This window comes from Bombina bombina, chromosome 4 (assembly GCF_027579735.1).
Source record: "Bombina bombina isolate aBomBom1 chromosome 4, aBomBom1.pri, whole genome shotgun sequence".
Classification (NCBI taxonomy): Eukaryota; Metazoa; Chordata; class Amphibia; order Anura; family Bombinatoridae; genus Bombina; species Bombina bombina.
This window is the reverse complement of record NC_069502.1, coordinates 878279198-878298364: the sequence shown is the minus strand read 5'-3', so window position 1 is coordinate 878298364 and position 19167 is coordinate 878279198. Positions and strand designations below refer to the sequence as shown.

Sequence of the window (19167 nt, the reverse complement as noted above, 5' to 3'; positions counted from 1 at the left end):
TGTATCCTTTAGTGGATATACTGTTGAAATTTGCAATATACATTTTGTAACTATTTTTTGTATAGAAACTATTTTTTTATGTGTAGTATTTTTGGTTAACCACTAGAGGGCGATATTGATGCATTTATCACAATTGTTTGGCGCCATTAGGGCTATTTAAACACTGTTATACTCACTTAAAGGGCCACTGTAAGTAAATATTTTCTATGCCTGTTACTAACTAACTACCCCAAATACGCTTTTTATCAATAGCATTTCATTAACATATCTCTACCGTATATCAGAAATCTTGTCTGCAAATTTAATTGTTTTCCAAACCCACTCCATGGGTATCCTTTGCTCTGTACCAATCCGTTTATAATACCTAGGTTTCAAAATGGCGCTTTAAACACAAAGTTATTGGTTTAAGTATTTTGAACATGCAGTGCTGAAAATAGTGGGCAGGATAACGTGACATCATCAGTGAATAAAAGATATAACTTTTAGAACGTTATGAAACTTCGTTTTGGAGAAAATATAGGTCAGTAGGTTTTAATTAATGTTTATTAACTTTAATATGTTAGTTGTTTAGCTTAAAAATTATAACAGAAAGTAATCCTTTAATGTCAAGCTTGAGAAAGGGCTTATTGTTAGCCTGAAACGTTGCTTTGCTGTAATGGACCCTGTATGTTAAAATAAAGGTCACTTTATTCACCACAGCTGGAGATCACCTTTTTATTTGAATCAAACAGAATAACCTGATATCGGTGTATGCTTATCTTGTTCCTGAAATTGTGCCTGCTGTACCTATCTGGTATTCCGTGACATACCCACTGGGTATTCTGTGCCTGCTGAGAAACCAGTGTCTACTATACCAGTGACAGCCTTCCTCAAACTAGCTGTGCCTGCTGTAACTGTCTGGTATTCTGTGACGTCTCACTAACAGTACCCCATGGGTATTCTGTGCCTGCTGAGAAACCTGTGTCTACCATACCAGTTACAGCGTTCCTCAAACCAGCTGCGCCTGCTATACCTATCTGGTATCCGGTGACAGTCTCGCCAACATTATCTGCTTGCTATCCTGTACCTGTTGAGAAACCTGTGTCTTCCTTATCTGTGCCAATCATAGCCAATCATAGACTAGTATACATCTATCCTGTGAGCTTGTGCACATGCTCAGTAGGATCGTGTTCCCCATGAAGTGTGTATTTAAAAAGACTGTGCAAAATTTGATAATGGAAGTAAATTGGAAAGTCTCTTAAAACTGCATGTCCTTTCTGAATCATAAAAGTTTATTTTGACTTTAGTGTCCCTTTTTTAAAGGGTCAGGTTTCTGCCCCTTTTAGTTATGTTCCATAAGAATATCACTAACCTTCCTGACATTCGTGGTTTAGTTATAGCCTGGCCTAGAATTAAGCCTGTTATTTTTTTCCTCCTTTGAACCTTAATTTGGTCTTGAGGATTTTGCAGGTTCCTCCTTTTGGGCCTATGTATCAGGTGGATATTAAACATCTTTCTGGACTTTTTGTTTTTTTGTAGTTACTTCATCTGCTAGAAGAGATTCTTCTCCTTATTTTTCTTTAGGATAAGGTTGTGTTATCTGGCAATATAATTTTGGACATTGTTGTTCCCTCTTTATGTCTTTAATCTTTAGAATTATTTACAGTGATCTCTTCATGTTTTGGATTCTGCTTTGTAGTGTGATGTTGACACTACTAAGGTATTCAGATAAGCTTTTAGTTTGTTTCCTTTTGCTGGTTCTATGAAGGGGCATTAAAATTATACTGTTTCTTTAGCTTCTTGGATGAATCTTCTGTTCCATAGAGCTTTCTTGGAGACAGATCAGCCTCCTCATAGATAACTGGTTTTCAAGCCTGTCCTCAGACCTCCCTAACAGGCCATATTTTGTGGTTATCTGAACAAGTGATTAATTAACATGGTTATTTTGCCTCATATGAAAACACACGTGTGTGTGATGTGATAAAAGTGAAAAATTATATGTTATTATTGGATGCAGATTATATCAAATACCAGGCAACAATGGCAAAATAAAGAAACAAAGAAACAAATGGTGTCTATATGCTCATGGTAACACTGTGTTCATGGTAACAATGTGAAAATGAAAAGAACAATCTAAAAACAGCAGGACAACAACAGTATTAAAAATGAATATATTTATTATAGTATTTACACTATTTATAAGACAATATCATTGATAAAGGAGGCCAAAATATATAAGGATCTAGGAATTGAACACCGGTGTTCTGACCAAATAAAAAATATTAAAAAACATTGCTAATAGATATAATAACCTATATTAATGGTTATTTACTAAAAAATGATGAGGAAAAGTATCATAAAGAAAAAATAAAAATCAATGTGTCGACCAAAAATGTAGCAGCTGTTGTAGATCAATTGTGAACTCAGTTGATAATTATGTCCAAAAGTCACACTTAGTTTATGTAATATTTAACAACTTTGTGTAGAATCGGTCCGATACCTTAAGAAATTAGGATATCTATGGCAGTTCTTAAATTTGACTGGCACAATGTGTCTATTAGGTATAAAAGTCAATGAGTGAAATACGGTCCTTCTAGATGACAATGTGCAGCCCTGTGTTTAGGGCAATCGCTTACCCGATTAGTCTTCTTGAGCTCTACGGGTTATCGGAGAATGCAAATGCCTTACCATGAACGTCTGGGCTCACTCGTGATAATTACACCATCCTCGGGATTAGCCGAAACCAACAGATCTTGTAAGAACCAATCCCTACAGCTCCTCCTTGGAGCACGTTAATTAAAATTCCCTTGTTAGAAAGAGAAGAAATGCCTGATGGCTTCGACACTCCTACCGCTCACTCGAAGACGATTGCACATCTATCTGCTTTTACAGTACTTCAAGCTTCCAACAGTGGCGGTTCTGGGAGTCCAGTAGTTCACGTCTACTGGCCAGTGAATACGTGTTGTTTGGAACTGGTTTCCTTTCTCTACGCGTTTCGGCTCTGACGAATAATTATAACTGAACACAGTTATAATTATACACGTTTTACCTCTGTAATTATCTTGTATCTAAGCCTCAGCAGACTGCCCCCTTATTTCAGTTCTTTTGACAGACTTGCATTTTAGCCAATCAGAGCTGTCTCCATGGTAAATTCACGTATATGAGCTCAATGTTATCTATATGAAACACATGAACTAATGCCCTCTAGTGGTGAAACACTATCAAAATGCATTTAGATTAGAGGCGGCCTTCAAGGTCTAAGAAATTAGCATATGAACCTCCTAGGTTTAGCTTTCAACGAAGAATACCAAGAGAACAAAGCAAAATTGGTAAACAAAAAAATAATAATTTGGAAAGTTGTTTAAAATTACATGCCCTATTTGAAACATGAAAGTTTTTTTTGGACTTGACTGTCCCTATAAGAAGACATTGTTGGTTCTGATGGTTTTTAGAACAACTGGAATTTACATATTATAACTCAGGTGCTATTGACAGAAGCATTTCCAATCTTACAGTGCACATTATTGTGCTAGCTCTAGTCATCATTCATGATTCATGCTCAAAAATTTCAGGTTAGATTTTTTTATTTTAGATGGAATGGCAGGTAAGTATGGATTTTTTATCATTTGATCGAAATTTCTGTAGTTTTTGACATTTTTACAGTCATAGGGATAAAAAAATTCCAGGAATTAAATGTTACCAACCTTCATCTGCAGTTAACAATTGAGAGGGAAGAAAACAGTTTTTATTAGTCATTTTGTAGTAGTTCCTTTATGACCATTATTTCTGAATTTTAAGAATGTTTTTTAGAATCACTAATTCATCTGAATTACAGTTTTTCTTTTCAATTTGACGATACGATTACTTGGATTTCATGTGTGCAGTATAATTTTTTTCTGCACTTGTAAGTTCTATGCAAGATGTTTTAGTTTTCTTTATGATGGATATTTTCAGAGATTTTGAAAATCCAGGTGTTTGTAGTTCCACCTACTTCTGGTATAGTGGGCTCAAGGGCCCTTACAGTTACAATCCTTATTTTTCTGTCTTGGCTTATATCCTATACTTACCATAGAATAATTGTACGTTCTGTAGACCTTCCTTTAGATTTAGTAGCGTTGATTGTAACATCACTTTAACCACTCTGGGGCGTCTCTTACTGTTTAGACTGTTCATTTCTAGTGATCATCATGTCCAGATAGATGTGTTCTGAATTTCAAATTATTCCTGTGCACTGTTCTAGACTCTGTCTAGAATTGTTTTGGATTTTTTAATATACTTTTTATAGGGGTATAGGGTAACTACCTGCATTGCGTGATATTGTCTGTTCTTTTCATATATTGGTAAGAAATAGGGAAATTCTACTTTTGAAGTTTCTTATACCCAGCTATTTCTTAATGACTATTCATTTATTTAGTCTTTAGGTAGAAGATGATCAAGTTTTGAAGTGTGTTTTTATGAGAGTAGTCGCTGTATCTTGGTGTATTGAGATAGAGATTTTACTTGGAGGGATTTCTTAAACAGTAGTTTGACATACCATCATACATTCGTTTCCTTTTAGGCTTGACAAATGCCGATCTGCTGCTGCTTAATGTTGATTGTAAAATGTTGTTTAACATGTAATCTTATATTTGTATTTTTCCCACCCATCTTTTATAGTGTATTGTTTTATACTCTATTCACTGGAAAGTATTACCAGGGAAGGCCAAGATAACTAGAAATTAATAATGAAATATATGCAATTTCTATATCTTGGCCTATATCCCTGGGTAATACTTACAAGGCTCCCTAACTCCTTTCCTAGTCCACCTTTTTTGACCAGACATCTCTAGGAAGAGGAAAGGGAGGTGCCCGAGGATTACCTTTTATAGGTAAATTAGGGGAGTAGTGGTTCTGTCCACATCCCCTGGGAAGGGGTTTTTCACTGGTAAGTATTACCCAGGGATAAAGGCCAATATATAGAACTGGTGTGCTAGCTGGAGGCGCTGGTTCAGCTTGTATCAGTTGTTTGGTATCTTCCTTTCCTTTCCTTCCTCAGTTGTATAAGTCTAGGTGCAAAATAGTGGTGCTGAAATATCAGACAATACACCATACAAAGGTGAATATCTACTCACAGTGTATATTGCAGGTTACCGGCTCCTTCCCAATATGAAAAGACAATATCACAGATTCAGTAAAAAAGTTTGTCTTTATTTGGCTCAACGCAAAAGCGTTTCAACGGTCCCAGCCGTCTTTCTCAAGAGCAATAAAAGTGCTTTACAAACCAAAGCATACCTTTCCGCTGCACAGGCGGCCTTTAAATACATGTCAGTTACGCTACCTGCTTCCCCATTGGAGGAGAGCAGGTTTACACCCGATTCAAAATTTCAATTGTAAATTTAAAATAAACATCTAAAAAAACATAAAAAACAATATTAATTATATTAGAAACTATAAGTTTGTTTTAAAATATAAGATTTCTGTAGATATCATCATTTTTGCCGGTTTTGTAGTTCCCTTTCAGGTAGTTTTCTGTTTCAAGTTCCCTTTCAGGTCCGGTATGTCAGTGAAGATCACATGTTATAGGTTGTCCAATGAAATTCAGTTTCTGGTATAGTGATGTTTTGTAGTTCCCTTTCAGGTAGTTCTCTATTTTAGGTTCCCATTCAGGTCTGATATGTCAGTGGGTATCACATGTTATCGAATGTCCAATGAAAAACAGTTTCTGATTTTCTCAAAATAAAAAGACATAAGTGTTATTCACAGATACAAAGTTTCTTATATGAATTCTGCTTATCCAAATATTTAGAGGAGGTAGAATAAATTGCCACTTAGAAGTATATTACAAGTTGGAATAGATACTTTTCATAATTAAACATTCATATTATAAATAGACTTCTATATTTATTGAATGTTAGATATTGACTCAGCGACTTGTGTGTTGCATATAATTTCTTGAAATTAAGTGTGAGAATTATATTCTTTTGTACAATATGTGTATATATAAACATTAAGTGTGATGATATGACATGAACTGTCTGTATAAATACATATTTATTTTGCCCCCTTTTTTTTTTTTTTTTTTTTTTTTCTGTGTGTGTCCTTATAATCGTATTCACCTCAACAGGAACAAAAAATGTTACTGATTTATTTAGGCCCCATATTTTCATCTTTTTCAACACACAAGTCGCTGAGTCAATATCTAACATTCAATAAATATAGAAGTCTATTTATAATATGAATGTTTAATTATGAAAAGTATCTATTCCAACTTGTAATATACTTCTAAGTGGCAATTTATTCTACCTCCTCTAAATATTTGGATAAGCAGAATTCATATAAGAAACTTTGTATCTGTGAATAACACTTATGTCTTTTTATTTTGAGAAAATCAGAAACTGTTTTTCATTGGACATTCGATAACATGTGATACCCACTGACATATCAGACCTGAAAGGGAACTTGAAACAGAAAACTACCTGAAAGGGAACTACAAAACCGGCAAAAATGATGATATCTACAGAAATTTTATATTTTAAAACAAACTTATAGTTTCTAATATAATTAATATTGTTTTTTATGTTTTTTTAGATGTTTATTTTAAATTTACAATTGAAATTTTGAATCGGGTGTAAACCTGCTCTCCTCCAATGGGGAAGCAGGTAGCGTAACTGACATGTATTTAAAGGCCACCTGTGCAGCGGAAAGGTATGCTTTGGTTTGTAAAGCACTTTTATTGCTCTTGAGAAAGACGGCTGGGACCTTTGAAACGCTTTTGCGTTGAGCCAAATAAAGACAAACTTTTTTACTGAATCTGTGATATTGTCTTTTCATATTGGGAAGGAGCCGGTAACCTGCAATATACACTGTGAGTAGATATTCACCTTTGTATGGTGTATTGTCTGATATTTCAGCACCACTATTTTGCACCTAGACTTATACAACTGAGGAAGGAAAGGAAAGGAAGATACCAACGACTGATACAAGCTGAACCAGCGCCTCCAGCTAGCACACCTGATATATTCACACAGACCTTGGGAGAGACTGTGGGACGGCTGCGGTTCACCAGAAGGGGAAAGTATTAATACATATTATACACCTGTTTGCATCAATATATAGAACTAGCTTATATTTGGTTAATTTCTATTTATATATGTATTGAAACTGGCTGACAATGCAAATTTCTGCACAACTGATACTGAAGTTTTGAAGTCTCACTGTCTGGGAGGGATAACTCCTACAACTTGGTTATTTAGGACAGGCCTTTTCAAGTGTAAACTTAAAAATTAGTTTGATTAAATAGAACATTCATATTAAGAATGCATTTTAAAATATCCTCTTTCAAATGTAAAATATTCACTTAAAGGGGCAATCTAGTTGATTATTTTTTTTTTATTGTTTAAAAAGATAGAAAATGCCTTTACAACCCATTCCCCATCTTTGCATAACCAGCATTGTTATATTAATATACTTTATAACCTCTAAATATCTGCCTGTTTCTAAGCCCCTACAGGCCGCCTCTTATCTCAGTGAATTTTATTTGATTTTCACAGCCAAACAGTGCTAAGCACTAAGGGTCTAAAATGCAAGTTTATAAAAAGCACTGAGATAAGGAGGCAATCTCCAGTGGCTTAGAAACAACGTAATCACAGAGGTAAAAATTATATTAATATCCGTGTTGGTTATGAAAAACTGTGGAATGGTAAATAAAGGGATTATCTATCTTTTTAAACAATACAAATTTTCAAGTAGACTTTCCCTTTAACACAATTGTTTTCATTAGACAATTTTGTCAGTTATGGGACTTATTTTCCACTTGTTTTTCTATTTAATATGCTGTTTATAATGGCTTGACATATACTGGATACCACTGAACACCAGGAGGTAGGATAAACATACCCACAAGCCTTTTCAAGGAGTATTTTCCTGCACTTAAAAACAATGCTAATATAGATAGGAAAACTAATACATTATTTGAAACTATTCATCTTCTCTGTAGAGACCATTTTGTAATGTAATGGTTAATTGGCGGACAGGAAAGACGACACATCCTACTTGGCTGTAACTGGGTTAATGTACAATACTGAATGATATCATACTACTGGCATAAAGCAGCCAAAGTAGCAATCAGAGCTAGCCCAAATGTATTGGGCACTGCTGCCATAGTGATACCTCTAGATTAGTGGTAGCCCTTCACCCTGTGATGGAGTCAGCTTTCCCCATGGGCAGTCCTGCTCAGAAGACTAGGGGATAAAATTGGGTACGGCTTAGTCCATCAGCCAGGTGATCTGCAGCAATTTGTCATTGGGTAACCTTGAAGCTATTACGTAAGTTAGGGAAACTGAACAACTTATCCGAATCACCAGTCTCAAGCTATCTAGACACTGAGTGGTGATAGGGGATAAACTAGATTCTGGTGATGTGCTAGTGAGTTTTCTGAGAGGGTCCATCTGGCTGTGCAGAGTCTCTGCTGGTAGATGCACATCTCAGTGCCCGTAGCACTTGTACTAACAACCATACTACTCAGCATACCTGCAGATGCCAGATGCTACTAACCTACCATTAGGTATCAGGCTGTGCGCAAAATCCGCTGGAGAACAAAGCACAGATCCTCATTAGTTACATTCCCCAGGATGCCATATAAATTTATCACAAACATTATGCGTCTGCAGGTGCAAACTTTCTAATTCTGACTGTGGCAAGCAGAATAGCTGCATGCAAATACCACCAGCAGCAGCATAATAGTTTGTTCTGTTTTACTGTTGTATTTATGTGTTTGTAGGTGTGTGTGTATGTGTATATATGTATATATATATATATATATATATATATATATATATATATATATATATATATATATATATATATATATATATGTGTGTTTTGTGTAACTTTTTTTTTGTTTTGCGAAACGGTTAACCAGAGCTCTGAAGTCGCGGTAATCATCCTATATTATAAAAGGCCAAATATGTTTCTCTGATGCAGTCATGCGCAATAGAGAATGCACGAGGACAAACATATCTGGCCTTAACCGCTGGTGCCAGAAAGCTCCAGCACTCTCAGCTGTTAAGTTACAAACGAGAGCTGAAGCTCCAGGCATCTGCCGCATATGGAGAGGGAGCGCTCGCGGCGCTCCGACTCTATATGAGGGCAGATGCCTGATCGTTGACACGATCACCGTCTGTAACGATCTTCTGATGGTGCAGGCGGGAGGTGTGGGCGGCTCAGCAGGTGAGGGAGTGCGAGGGCCCTACACTAGAGAAATTATATTTTTAAAGGAACAGGGAGGGATGGAGCAGCTTCACTAGAGAAAAGGGGTTTTGGGGGTGCAGGGGGGTACTAATGGTGAACGAGGGAGAGGGGGAGGTGGTGGGACCACTACACTACAGAAAAAAAATGTAAACATTTTTAATAAAAAAAGAGGTTTATAGACAGCTGCCAGTACCTAAGATGGCAGCAATAGTTAGAGGGGGGGAGGGTTAGAGAGCTGTTTGATGGGGATCAGGGAGGTTGGAGGGTTAGGGGGATCCTAAACTGCAAAAAAATAAAGGGATAGCGGTAGAGAGGGATAGGTATATTTCTTTCCTTAACCATTTTGACACTAGTTCTAGCATAAATCGTGATTGCGCTCAAGCAAAAGCATTTACTTTCAATTTCTAATACCATTGGTAAGCCTGGTGAGGGCAAACACCTTTGATAAACCCTTTATCGCTTGCAAGCAAATGTTTGCACTCCACTCGTAATCAGGCCCTAAATTTGTAATAAATGTCCGTTCAAGCAAAATATGTAACTAATACTTCCAGAATATTTTCTTGAAATTGCTATTTCTGTAATGATATGTCTTCTTTTGTCTTTATTTTAGCATTTACACATCCTCCCTCTCTTGTTTAGATTGTTACTGCGGGTCACAAGGTGGGCACCTGTTACTCAGTGTCACACACTTCACTGAAAGACCACAGCCAGGCTGACTGACTTGTGACCAACAAGACGGCAACTGAGTAAAACCAAACCTTAGAGATCTGCATGATGACTAGGGAGGTGAGGACAACTAGTCATATTGTTACTTATCTGCTGTTGAGTTTGATGTCTGGGTCTGATACAACACACACTGAGCACAAACCCAGGGAGAGTGAGCACACTGACCATATGGACTGTTCATGGTTACTGGCTAAGCTCTGGGTTTGTTCATGGTCATTGTCACAGTTTGCTCTATGTGGTTTACACTTTACAAATTAAATTCTGTTTTATGGTTTTTTTATTTTTTTTATTTTAAGGAACAAATGGAGTTTCATGAAGTTGCAGTTTATTTCTCGGAGGAGGAGTGGGGCTGTTTAACTGAGGAACAAAAAGAGCTTTATAAGGATGTGATGCTGGAGAATTACAAGATCCTCAGTTCTCTAGGTAATAATTTATATAACTCTTCAGGTAATGGGACAAGAGGAAAACACATATAAGTGACACATAATCTGGTCTTGTGTTAAACAGGTATAAAATCTGTGTGTTGGTTATTACAGACATTTGTTACTTAATAAAATCATTCATGTGATATACGACCCTGTGCACCCTTCCCTTGCACTGCTTTCTGCTTGGTTATATAGCTAAGGTCCCACCACCATTTATACATCACACACTGTGCTACTGGCCCATAGTGATCCTGTCATATGTGTGTGTGATGCCATAACACACATTTGAGTGCCCAGAGTCATAGGCTCTTCATCATAGTTTTAAATAAAGGAAAGCAGAGGCTCTAGTGGGGCTTAGTATCTGGCTACGGTCACCACTCAGAGGGGCAGGTAACCCTTATGTCCAATGCAGGATCTCATGTCACTGTAAGCTGCAAGTGATAGCCATAGAAACCAGCACCCCTTGCAGCACTGTACACCAGGGGATATATTATATGAGGGACAGAGACTGTAATAGAAACCTTATTATCTGTTTATATGTGTAATATTTACCTTTTATCAATGTTCAGTGAAACGCTTTATATCCCTATGAGAGCCAGGTGCTTTAAATGGCAAAAGAGCCCCAAATAACGTGCGCACACAGTGCTAATTATGTAAAAAATATATATAACTTTGTCAGAAGATGGATCTTGTGTATTTTAAATACAAACCTGTTACATTAAAATAGGGATTATATAAATATCAAAATGAGAAATTAAAATTTCGTTATATAACATGTTTATTTTTATACTTGGTTTAAAGGCATATACAATACACTGCAATGCATTTCAGATTTTATTATAAGAATGTTTACAATATACTTTATAATTGCAACTGTTTTTGTTTTGCTTTAAAATATATATTTTTTTTTACTCTAAAGTCAAGTTATTTATTATTTGTGATGAAGTTAAAATAACTTTCAGCAGCAGGACCTGTGAATCTTCGTTTTACCAGCTAATTGTGATTATTTAATTTTGGCATCGTATAGTTTTTTTTTCTCACATAGCCTGTAAATTTATGTCCGCACAGGATATGTTCATGTGAAACCTTTACTGGTTACAAAGATTGAGCATAGAGAGGAGCCGTATGTGAGCAATTTTCTAAATACCAATGGTGAGTAATAAATTCCTATGTGATAGTTAACCATACAGTAACTTTTATTGTTTAGTAAATTGATCTGCTGTAGATCATCATATATCTTGTCTCACCTAAAAAGTACTCACTAACAAAGAGTTGTTCCCTTTTAATGAGGATGGACAGAAACACAGAGGCTCTTCTGATATTATCCTTTTTGTTTTGCTCTTCTAATAAGAATGGCAGTCACTCAGGACTATTATGTGGCAAATGTATTTATTTACTGGTGCAAATATCTGGGCACTTTGTTTATGTGTTACTTGTAGTAATTGGAGTTGCCTGCTTTCTATTTATATGGAACCTGGATCGTGTTTTCTTTCATGTAATTAACAAGAGTCCATGAGCTAGTGACGTATGGGATATACATTCCTACCAGGAGGGGCAAAGTTTCCCAAACCTTAAAATGCCTATAAATACACCCCTCACCACACCCACAAATCAGTTTTACAAACTTTGCCTCCAAGGGAGGTGGTGAAGTAAGTTTGTGCTAGATTCTACGTTGATATGCGCTCCGCAGCAAGTTGGAGCCCGGTTTTCCTCTCAGCGTGCAGTGAATGTCAGAGGGATGTGAGGAGAGTATTGCCTATTGAATGCAGTGATCTCCTTCTACGGGGTCTATTTCATAAGGTTCTCTGTTATCGGTCGTAGAGATTCATCTCTTACCTCCCTTTTCAGATCGACGATATACTCTTATATTTACCATTTCCTCTACTGATTCTCGTTTCAGTACTGGTTTGGCTTTCTACAAACATGTAGATGAGTGTCCTGGGGTAAGTAAGTCTTATTTTCTGTGACACTCTAAGCTATGGTTGGGCACTTTATTTATAAAGTTCTAAATATATGTATTCAAACATTTATTTGCCTTGACTCAGAATGTTCAACTTTCCTTATTTCCAGACAGTCAGTTTCATATTTGGGATTATGCTTTAAATTATCATATTTTGTCTTACCTCAAAAATTTGACTTTTTTCCCTGTGGGCTGTTAGGCTCGCGGGGGCTGAAAATGCTTCATTTTATTGCGTCATTTTTGGCGCGGATTTTTTTGGCGCAAAAATTCATTTCCGTTTCCGGCGTCATACGTGTCGCCGGAAGTTGCGTCATTTTTTGACGTTATTTTGCGCCAAAAATGTCGGCGTTCCGGATGTGGCGTCATTTTTGACGCCAAAAGCATTTAGGCGCCAAATAATGTGGGCGTCTTATTTGGCGCCAAAAAATATGGGCGTCGCTTTTGTCTCCACATTATTTCAGTCTCATTTTCATTTGCTTCTGGTTGCTAGAAGCTTGATGTTTGGCATTTTTTTTTCCCATTCCTGAAACTGTCTTATAAGGAATTTGATTTATTTTGCTTTATATGTTGTTTTTTCTCTTACATATTGCAAGATGTCTCACGTTGCATCTGAGCCAGAAGATACTACAGGAAAACCACTGCCTGCTGGATCTACCAAAGCTAAGTGTATCTGCTGTAAACTTTTGGTAGCTATTTCTCCAGCTGTTGTTTGTATTAATTGTCATGACAAACTTGTTAAAGCAGATAATATTTCCTTTAGTGATGTACCATTGCCTGTTGCAGTTCCCTCAACATCTAAGGTGCAGAATGTTCCTGATAACATAAGAGATTTTGTTTCTGAATCCATAAAGAAGGCTTTGTCTGTTATTTCTCCTTCTAGTAAACGTAAAAAGTCTTTTAAATCTTCTCTCTCTACAGATGAATTTTTAAATGAACACCATCATTCTGATTCTTTGGACTCTTCTAGTTCAGAGGATTCTGTCTCAGAGATTGATGCTGATAAATCTTCATATTTATTTAAGATGGAATTTATTCGCTCTTTACTTAAAGAAGTACTAATTGCTTTAGAAATAGAGGATTCTAGTCCTCTTGATACTAATTCTATACGTTTGGATAAGGTTTTTAAAGCTCCTGCGGTTATTCCAGAAGTCTTTCCTGTTCCTAATGCTATTTCTGCAGTAATTGCTAAGGAATGGGATAAATTGGGTAATTCATTTACTCCTTCTAAACGTTTTAAGCAATTATATCCTGTTCCGCCTGACAGGTTAGAATTTTGGGACAAAATCCCTAAAGTTGATGGGGCTATTTCTACCCTTGCTAAACGTACTACCATTCCTACGTCAGATGGTACCTCGTTTAAGGATCCTTTAGATAGAAAAATTGAATCTTTTCTAAGAAAAGCTTATCTATGTTCAGGTAATCTTCTTAGACCTGCTATATCATTGGCTGATGTTGCTGCAGCTTCAACTTTTTGGTTGGAAACTCTAGCGCAACAAGTAACAAATCGTGATTCTCATGATATTATTATTCTTCTCCAGCATGCTAATAATTTCATCTGTGATGCCATTTTTGATATTATTAGAGTTGATGTTAGATTTATGTCTCTGGCTATCTTAGCCAGAAGAGCTTTATGGCTTAAGACTTGGAATGCTGATATGGCTTCTAAATCAACTCTACTTTCCATTTCTTTCCAGGGAAACAAATTATTTGGTTCTCAGTTGGATTCTATTATTTCAACTGTTACTGGTGGGAAAGGAACTTTTTTACCACAGGATAAAAAATCTAAAGGTAAAAACAGGGCTAACAATCGTTTTCGTTCCTTTCGTTTCAACAAAGAACAAAAGCCTGATCCTTCGTCCTCAGGAGCAGTTTCAGTTTGGAAACCATCTCCAGTCTGGAATAAATCCAAGCCTGCTAGAAAGGCAAAGCCTGCTTCTAAGTTCACATGAAGGTACGGCCCTCATTCCAGTTCAGCTGGTAGGGGGCAGGTTACGTTTTTTCAAAGAAATTTGGATCAAATCTGTTCACAATCTTTGGATTCAGAACATTGTTTCAGAAGGGTACAGAATTGGTTTCAAGATGAGACCTCCTGCAAAGAGATTTTTTCTTTCCCATGTCCCAGTAAATCCAGTGAAAGCTCAAGCATTTCTGGATTGTGTTTCAGATCTAGAGTTGGCTGGAGTAATTATGCCAGTTCCAGTTCCGGAACAGGGGATGGGGTTTTATTCAAATCTCTTCATTGTACCAAAGAAGGAGAATTCCTTCAGACCAGTTCTGGATCTAAAATTATTGAATCGTTATGTAAGGATACCAACGTTCAAGATGGTAACTGTAAGGACTATATTGCCTTTTGTTCAGCAAGGGAATTATATGTCCACAATAGATTTACAGGATGCATATCTGCATATTCCGATTCATCCAGATCATTATCAGTTCCTGAGATTCTCTTTTCTAGACAAGCATTACCAATTTGTGGCTCTACCGTTTGGCCTTGCTACAGCTCCAAGAATTTTCACAAAGATTCTCGGTGCCCTTCTGTCTGTAATCAGAGAACAGGGTATTGTGGTATTTCCTTATTTGGACGATATCTTGGTACTTGCTCCGTCTTTACATTTAGCAGAGTCTCATACGAATCGACTTGTGTTGTTTCTTCAAGATCATGGTTGGAGGATCAATTTACCAAAAAGTTCTTTGATTCCTCAAACAAGGGTAACCTTTCTGGGTTTCCAGATAGATTCAGTGTCCATGACTCTGTCTTTAACAGACAAGAGACGTCTAAAATTGATTACAGCTTGTCGAAACCTTCAGTCACAATCATTTCCTTCGGTAGCCTTATGCATGGAAATTCTAGGTCTTATGACTGCTGCATCGGACGCGATCCCCTTTGCTCGTTTTCACATGCGACCTCTTCAGCTCTGTATGCTGAACCAATGGTGCAGGGATTACACGAAGATATCTCAATTAATATCTTTAAAACCGATTGTTCGACACTCTCTAACGTGGTGGACAAATCACCATCGTTTAATTCAGGGGGCTTCTTTTGTTCTTCCGACCTGGACTGTAATTTCAACAGATGCAAGTCTCACAGGTTGGGGAGCTGTGTGGGGATCTCTGACGGCACAAGGAGTTTGGGAATCTCAGGAGGTGAGATTACCGATCAATATTTTGGAACTCCGTGCAATTTTCAGAGCTCTTCAGTTTTGGCCTCTTCTGAAGAGAGAATCGTTCATTTGTTTTCAGACAGACAATGTCACAACTGTGGCATACATCAATCATCAAGGAGGGACTCACAGTCCTCTGGCTATGAAAGAAGTATCTCGAATTTTGGTTTGGGCGGAATCCAGCTCCTGTCTAATCTCTGCGGTTCATATCCCAGGTGTAGACAATTGGGAAGCGGATTATCTCAGTCGCCAAACGTTGCATCCGGGCGAATGGTCTCTTCACCCAGAGGTATTTCTTCAGATTGTTCAATTGTGGGGGCTCCCAGAGATAGATCTGATGGCCTCTCATCTAAACAAGAAACTTCCCAGGTATCTGTCCAGATCCCGGGATCCTCAGGCGGAGGCAGTGGATGCATTATCACTTCCTTGGAAGTATCATCCTGCCTATATCTTTCCGCCTCTAGTTCTTCTTCCAAGAGTAATCTCCAGATTCTGAGGGAATGCTCGTTTGTTCTGCTAATAGCTCCGGCATGGCCTCACAGGTTTTGGTATGCGGATCTTGTCCGGATGGCATCTTGCCAGCCATGGACTCTTCCGTTAAGACCAGACCTTCTGTCACAAGGTCCTTTTTTCCATCCGGATCTGAAATCCTTAAATTTAAAGGTATGGAGATTGAACGCTTGATTCTTGGTCATAGAGGTTTCTCTGACTCCGTGATTAATACTATGTTACAGGCTCGTAAATCTGTATCTCGAGAGATATATTATAGAGTCTGGAAGACTTATATTTCATGGTGTCTTTCTCATCATTTTTCTTGGCATTCTTTTAGAATACCGAGAATTTTACAATTTCTTCAGGATGGTTTGGATAAGGGTTTGTCCGCAAGTTCTTTGAAAGGACAAATCTCTGCTCTTTCTGTTCTTTTTCACAGAAAGATTGCTATTCTTCCTGATATTCATTGTTTTGTACAAGCTTTGGTTCGTATAAAACCTGTCATTAAGTCAATTTCTCCTCCTTGGAGTTTGAATTTGGTTCTGGGAGCTCTTCAAGCTCCTCCGTTTGAACCTATGCATTCATTGGACATTAAATTACTTTCTTGGAAAGTTTTGTTCCTTTTGGCCATCTCTTCTGCTAGAAGAGTTTCTGAATTATCTGCTCTTTCGTGTGAGTCTCCTTTTCTGATTTTTCATCAGGATAAGGCGGTGTTGCGAACTTCTTTTGAATTTTTACCTAAAGTTGTGAATTCCAACAACATTAGTAGAGAAATTGTGGTTCCTTCATTATGTCCTAATCCTAAGAATTCTAAGGAGAAATCATTGCATTCTTTGGATGTTATTAGAGCTTTGAAATATTATGTTGAAGCTACGAAATCTTTCCGTAAGACTTCTAGTCTATTTGTTATCTTTTCCGGTTCTAGGAAAGGCCAGAAAGCTTCTGCCATTTCTTTGGCATCTTGGTTGAAATCTTTAATTCATCTTGCCTATGTTGAGTCGGGTAAAACTCCGCCTCAAAGAATTACAGCTCATTCTACTAGGTCAGTATCTACTTCCTGGGCGTTTAGGAATGAAGCTTCGGTTGACCAGATCTGCAAAGCAGCAACTTGGTCTTCTTTGCATACTTTTACTAAATTCTACCATTTTGATGTATTTTCTTCTTCTGAAGCAGTTTTTGGTAGAAAAGTTCTTCAGGCAGCGGTTTCAGTTTGAATCTTCTGCTTATGTTTTTTGTTAAACTTTATTTTGGGTGTGGATTATTCTCAGCAGGAATTGGCTGTCTTTATTTTATCCCTCCCTCTCTAGTGACTCTTGTGTGGAAAGATCCACATCTTGGGTAGTCATTATCCCATACGTCACTAGCTCATGGACTCTTGTTAATTACATGAAAGAAAACATAATTTATGTAAGAACTTACCTGATAAATTCATTTCTTTCATATTAACAAGAGTCCATGAGGCCCACCCTTTTTTGTGGTGGTTATGATTTTTTTGTATAAAGCACAATTATTCCAATTCCTTATTTTATATGCTTCGCACTTTTTCTTATCACCCCACTTCTTGGCTATTCGTTAAACTGATTTGTGGGTGTGGTGAGGGGTGTATTTATAGGCATTTTAAGGTTTGGGAAACTTTGCCCCTCCTGGTAGGAATGTATATCCCATACGTCACTAGCTCATGGACTCTTGTTAATATGAAAGAAATGAATTTATCAGGTAAGTTCTTACATAAATTATGTTTTTTTTACTACCGCTATTATTATCCACATTTATCAGACGTTTATTTTGCTTTTGGTCTATATGTCTAAAAGTTTTTTGGGAAAATAGGTGTTTAACGTTAAATGCATGTCTTACTCATTACAATCCTTAGAAGGCCAAGTGCCTTAACTACTAAAATAGAGGGCATTGTAGTTTTTTATTAAAAACAACTGCACAAGGCGTTTTTGGAGTCTAAAGTTGGTGGGAGTGGGGAGAAAACATGCCTTTACATTGTTGTCTATGGCAGAGGTTGACAAATCTGTTTAAAATCTACGAGCCAGTAAGAATATTTAGGAGCCAGACAGTGGTATTTCTATATAGATATATGGAGAATAACCCCAAAAGTTAGGAGAAAGGGGTAAAATTCTAGGAGCCAGTGGCTCTCTGGCTCCTGGGTTTGTTGAGCCCTGTACACCACAATGTCACTTGTATGTACACATATTAACACATAAATATATTTGTATATAATCATATAGATATATATTTAAAAATGCTGCCCATCGCTGCACTGCTTACCCCATTCCCTGAGCGAGGTTCTGATGTCGTTTGTGACGGCATCAGAACGAGGCTGAAGCCCAAGCCCGCTGTCGTGAGCGCAATGCTTCCTCGCAATGAGAACGTAAGCTTGTGTTCGCACTGCGCTTAACTTGTGATATTGCTTTCTCCTAAGTGATATTTAGCGCTCTCACTTGTAATCTGGCCCTTTGTGGGGTAGTCCCAGTGGTACTTAATGTTAGCGTTTCTCAGAACTGACATCACTGGAGAGTAAAATCTTCTCTGCTGTAAAGGGTGTGAAGAGAAGTTCGGCAACAGTTGGATTCCTTTGAATCTCTCTGATAGTATTGGCTTTCAAAATGCTGCTTGCAACAATGTATTCTTTAACCCTTTCCGGTCCTATTCATTTTTATTTAGTGCGCCAGCAGATCTTAATTTTAGTGGAAAAAAACACCTACTTTAAGGTTTACTTTCTTATAAACCTATGTTCTTAGTTTAGTTCTAAACAGCTGCTTCTCTCTCTTTCTCTCTCTCTCTCTCTCTCTCTCTCTCTCTCTCTCTCTCTCTCTCTCTCTTTCTTTCTTTCTTTCTTTCTTTCTTTCTCTTTCTTTCTCTCTCTTTCTCTCTCTTTCTCTCTCTCTCTCTCTTTCTCTCTTTCTCTCTCTCTTTCTCTCTCTCTCTCTCTCTCTCTCTCTCTTTTTCTCTCTCTGTCTCTGTGTGTCTCTGTGTCTCTGTCTCTCTCTCGTTCCGTGAGACATTCCAAAAAGGAAAGTAGATTGGCATGATCAGTGGCCAAGTTGTCTTATTTCTGCTCTAAAGCATCCACTCTTTCTCCTATTTTAGATATATCTTTTCCGAATTTGTCTGAATTGCGTTGTATTTTTTGTGTAACAGACATAGTCTGCTCCACCAACACTTTCTTTAGAGTAGATTCAGTGATTAA

At 37.3% G+C, this 19167-nt stretch overlaps 1 protein-coding gene across 2 annotated transcripts in view; it reads left to right on the top strand.

Annotated features, from left to right (window-relative positions):
* LOC128657408 (gastrula zinc finger protein XlCGF26.1-like) overlaps positions 1 to 19167 on the top strand; it is a 63181-nt gene that overhangs the window by 6357 nt on the left and 37657 nt on the right. For both annotated transcript variants that reach the window (XM_053711747.1, XM_053711746.1), the window contains exons 2-4: positions 9847 to 9993; positions 10230 to 10356; positions 11427 to 11510. In XM_053711747.1, the coding sequence (XP_053567722.1) occupies positions 9979 to 9993; positions 10230 to 10356; positions 11427 to 11510 (226 nt within the window). In that variant the 5' untranslated portion in view covers positions 9847 to 9978. The remainder of the gene's footprint in view (positions 1 to 9846; positions 9994 to 10229; positions 10357 to 11426; positions 11511 to 19167) is intronic.